Here is a 5,000-nt window from a genome sequence, read left to right on the forward strand (position 1 = left end):
TTTTCTTCATTTTCTCCTTTTTGTTTCATTAGTTTACCTTTTCTTTCTTCTAACATTTTATCATTCCTTCATTTATTTATTTTTTTTTATCTCTGTTCTCCTTATTTAGCATTCTATTACTTCTCCTTCTAATTTATTTCATTTATCTGTAGTGCTTTACTTGTTTTTTTCATTTTAATTTCTTTTCTCTCTTTCATTCTCTTTCAATTTACATTTATCTTTATTCTTCTCTCTTCTGTTTACTTTTCTCTCTTTCATTCTTTCTCTTTTCTTTTTTTTATCTTAAACATATATATTTTTTTCAGTTTGCCATCAATTAATCAAAATATTTCACATTAACATTTTTTCCTCTCTTTATTTATGTATTTTGTCTATTTCTTTTTTTCTTAACTTGCAATAACCAATATCTTTACTAACAATAACCTTCACAAACTTCAAAATGATTACAACTGGTCATCATCATCATTATCAATCATCATCATCATCATCATTATTATTCATTTATTTTCCTTTTTTCAAAACTTTCCATCATATTTTGATTTTATTTAATCGAGGTAATGTTTTTTTTCCTTCATTTTTCACCTTTGTCATTAAAATCATCATTATTCCATCATTATTCTCAATTCCTCCATGTCCCGCCTTTATCCATCCTCTCTTATCATTGTTTCATTCTCAGCAAAGTAATTTATCGCTCAGCTTTTTTCATCTTCCATCTTCTTTGTCAAAAAAATTAAAATATCTCTTTATTATTACCAATTATCTTACGTCTCATCTTTATCACCCCCTCTCTTTCTTCTCCCTCCATTCTGTGCGAACGAATAAGCAATGAACACAAGAGACCAATCGGCTTAAACCACACACACACACGTACACACACACACACACACACACACACACACACATACACACACACACACACACACACACACATTATTTAAATAGACTGCAAGCATGAACTGTGTTTTTTGGGGTGTGGGGGGCGGAAAGGGGGGGAGGGGGTGAGTGAGGGGGGAGGGGGGCTGGTATGTATATATCCCCCCTGCCCCCCTGGCTCACCGCCCCCCCCCTACCTATCTATGGGGGGGTTGGGGGGTACACAGCATAGCAATAAAATGCCCAGTCTAATTTGAGGGGAGGGGAATTGAGGGGGGGAATTTTCCGGGGGGGGGGGCGCCTCGGCCAGAGCTGACGAGGTAGTTAAGGCGTTTGGGGGGTGAGGGGGGGTGAGGGGGGGAGGTAGTTGCTAGAATGAGGAGGAGGAGGAGGAGGAGGAGGAGGAGGAGGAGGAGGAGGAGGAGGAGGAGGAGGTGGAAGAGAAGGTGAAGGTGGTGGTGCAGGTGGTGGAGAAGAAGAAGAAGAAGAAGAAGAACAAGAAGAACAAGAGAAACAAGAAGAACAAGAAGAACAGGAACAAGAAGAAGAAGAGAGGAAAAGAAGGAAGAAGAAAAGAAAAAAATGCACAAAAGAATAAGAAAAAAAAAGGAAAAAGAAAAAGGAACAAAGAAGTAAAGAAAAGAGAGAGAGAAAAAAAAACAATAAAAAAAACAAAGACGAAAAAAAAAACAAAGAAAAGAAAAAAAAACATGATTATTTTGGGTCCTGGCCAGAGGAACACACAAAAAAAGAAAGAAAAAAATCACAAAAAAAAACAAAAAAACAAACCACCAAAACACACACACACACAGTCAAAAACACTCAAACACACACAAAACCCAAATTTTTAAACCTAGGAAGCTGCTCTATAACACAGCGGACATATCCTCAACATCTGCGCCTTCTAGAGGAGCCTCCCCTTCAAACTCCTCAGCCGCCGCCAGTACAGGTAGAGAGAGGAGCTTAGCGGCGCCCCTAAAGAAAACGGAGTAGCAAGCAGTAGCGCTCTCAGACGATATGACGCACCAGACACCGTACATGAAAACCAACTGAAGAAGACGATGTAGGAAGTGCATTTTCCTCATATTCCTTCGGGCTTGGTCTAAATCCTTCATGTCCTCCTTCATGATGTACTGCTTGCACCCCTTCTGGTAGGTCTCAATGTACTCGCCCCAGTCCAGCGAGTCTATATCAAAGTGAAACTCATCCTGGTCAACGGGGGTGAGCGAGTCCCAGAGGCATTGTGACCGAGTGTTGTGGAAGACCCAGTCACGCAGCATGAAGTACTCCAGCGCCCCCACCGCCTTCACCATCTTGTTGCACAGTTTGACGGCGCTGACGGGGGAGAGAGAGAGAGAGAGGGAGTGAGAGTTGTGCTGGAGAGAGAGGTGTTACATGGAAAGAGTGTGTGAGAGACGTGTTAGGTACTGAAGAGTGAGTGGAAGAGTGAGTGTTGAAGAGAGAGTGGGAGAGGTGTTAGGTGCTGGAGAGAGTGAGAGTGGGAGAGTGTTGAAGAGAGAGTGGGAGAGTGGAAGAGTGAGAGAGAGTGCTGAAGAGAGAGTGAGAGAGTGGGAGAGGTGTGTTGGAGAGAGTAGGAGAGCGGGAGGTGTTTCTACTGTTGCTGCACCTAACCATAACAAAAATGAATAAATAAATAAACAAACAACTAAAAAATTATAAAACACTTCAAATTACTGAAAAAAAACATTCAAAATACCTAAAAAAAAAAATGAAAAGCACAAAAAAACATCCCAAAACAAACATTATCCCCCCCAAAACACACACACACACACACACACACATACACACACACACACACACATACACACACACACACACACGTAACTAAACAAAACACCTCGAAACACCCACAATCCCTCATTAAACACCCAGAAACACTAAAAAAAACACCACTAAACACATCAAAACACCCAAAAGTCCCCTTAAAAAACACACAAACACAAAAACACACTCGAAATCCCTTTAAAACATCACTAACCTAAAGAAAACACCCCAAAACATCCCAAAAAACACATTAAAACAACATCTAATTACGCCCACAACTTACATGGGTTTTTTTCCAAGCAGCCTCATGATGGTGTCTGCAATATGGGCGGGCAGGATGTTGACGAGGTAAATGTGGATCTGGTGCATGAATTTGTTGGTCTTCGCGGAGCCGTCGGGGTACCACAGGGGGGAGTCGAAGGGGAAGGCACGCAGGGACTTCTCCAGGTGTATTGCCAGGTCGTCACTGGTGAGCGGCTTTTGTGACCCCGTTGAGCAGCAGAAGATTGGCACGGAGCTGGGTCTGTTGCGGTCAAGATCAAGATTAAGATCAAAGGAGGCGGAGGGCGTTTATCGTTACAAATGCGCAAAAACACACAAAAAAAATCCAGAAACAAATGCCAAACACCCAAACACAGCCAAAAAAAAAAAAAAAAAAAACACGCCAGACACAAAAACAAACGCTAGACACCCAAAAAACATCAAAATACACGCCAAATATCCAAAAAAATACCCAAAAACACACGCCAAACACCTAACAAGCTCAAACACACACGCCGAACACCCCAAAACACTAAAAACATTAAAAAAACACACACCAAACACCCAAACACACGCCAGACACCCACCAAAAGCCCACAAACACACGAAAACACACGCAAACACCCAAAACCACAAACTCAAACACTAAAAAAAACCCAAAAACACCCAAAAACAATTCAAACACACACGCCAAACCCTAAAAGACCCGCACCAAACACCCAAAACACACCCAAAACGCACCAAAAAACCCTTAAAGCATCTCTCCAACTCACTCACACACCCGAACATAAATAAACCAATCATTATCATTATTATTACTACTATTATCATCACCATACACCCAAACATAGCCACAACACCCCGCAAAACAGCCTTAAGACATCACCCAGACGCACTTGTATCTCCCAGCAGCGGTGTTCCAGGCAGAGACGATCATAAGGTTGATGGGGAAGTCAACGGGGATGAAGTCAAGAGTAATACCAGGCTTGATGTACAGGGACCTGAGAACCCCTTTGCTCATTCCCACCAGGAGGCCCGTGAAGGCGAACAGGTTATCCACCCAGCCTGGCATCGGTTCCCGCCACGACCCGCACACTGGAAAAATGTTGTACGTTAGGTCTTGCCAGGGGTGTGTTATTTATCTTTATAGGTCTGTGATATTCTAGACATGCACGGTTGTTTTAAAAGTTTCCAGGGTTATGTTAGGGCTTGTTTAGGTCATTTTGAGTCTTTTTTAAGGTCAATTTAAGGTTGTAGGCTATTTTAGGCTTTACATGAGTGCGTTAGTTTTTTTTTTTAGGTCTATGTAATTTTAGGGATGCACGGTTGTTTTAAGGGTTTCAAGGGTATGTTACGTCTTTAGATAATTTTAAGGCTTTTTTTTTAGGTCATTTTGATATATTTTTAGGTCTCTTTAGGTCTTTTTAGGGTCACAGGTTTATTTCAAGACTTTCCGGGTTCTGTTGTGCCTTTTTTTTATTTTTTATTTTTTTTTTGCCTTTTTAGTGTTATTTCAAAGACTTTCCATGGGTGTTTTAGTTGTTTTTAGGTCTTATTAGGGATGTAGGGTAGTCTTAAGGTTTTCCAGGGCTGTGATAGTTGTGTTTAGGTCATTTTCAGGTCATTTTAAGGGTGATGGTACACGATTAACAAGATTTCTACATCATTATGAGGAGAAACACTTGAGAACCCAACTTATCTTTTCTGCGGCCTTTGAAAATGGTCTTGATGAGGTTACGCGGGTTTTCAAGGCTGTTTTTACGGTTCTAGTGACGGATTAACAAGATTTCTACATTATTGTCAGGAGAAGCAGTCTTGAGAACCCGGTTTATCATCTCTGTGGCCTTGGAAAATAATCAGAGAGAGAGAGAGAGAGAGAGAGAGAGAGAGAGAGGGGACGTGACTCACCAATGGACGGTCTGACGATGGCGATGGGAAGTCGGGCGCCGTCACTCACGAGGAGGTGTTCCGCGAGGGCCTTGGTATAGGTGTAGGTGTTGGGGCGCGGCGACACCAGGCGGGGAGTGAGAGTTTCCAGGATGTCGTCTTCCAGCCACTCCGTCAGCTGGATCAGTTTGCTG

At 41.9% G+C, this 5,000-nt stretch overlaps 1 protein-coding gene across 1 annotated transcript in view; it reads right to left on the reverse strand.

The window, feature by feature from the left end:
- Positions 1 to 500: 500 nt before the first annotated feature.
- LOC135093834 (putative fatty acyl-CoA reductase CG5065) overlaps positions 501 to 5,000 on the reverse strand; it is a 26,680-nt gene continuing 22,180 nt past the window's right edge. The window contains exons 4-7 of the mRNA XM_063993394.1: positions 4,828 to 5,000; positions 3,816 to 4,014; positions 2,942 to 3,181; positions 501 to 2,208 (exon numbers count right to left, since the gene is read on the reverse strand). The exon at positions 4,828 to 5,000 is cut by the window's right edge and continues 83 nt beyond it. Of these exons, the coding sequence (XP_063849464.1) occupies positions 1,740 to 2,208; positions 2,942 to 3,181; positions 3,816 to 4,014; positions 4,828 to 5,000 (1,081 nt within the window). The 3' untranslated portion in view covers positions 501 to 1,739. The remainder of the gene's footprint in view (positions 2,209 to 2,941; positions 3,182 to 3,815; positions 4,015 to 4,827) is intronic.

The sequence above is a fragment of the Scylla paramamosain genome, chromosome 44 (genome assembly GCF_035594125.1).
Source record: "Scylla paramamosain isolate STU-SP2022 chromosome 44, ASM3559412v1, whole genome shotgun sequence".
NCBI classification, from domain to species: domain Eukaryota; kingdom Metazoa; phylum Arthropoda; class Malacostraca; order Decapoda; family Portunidae; genus Scylla; species Scylla paramamosain.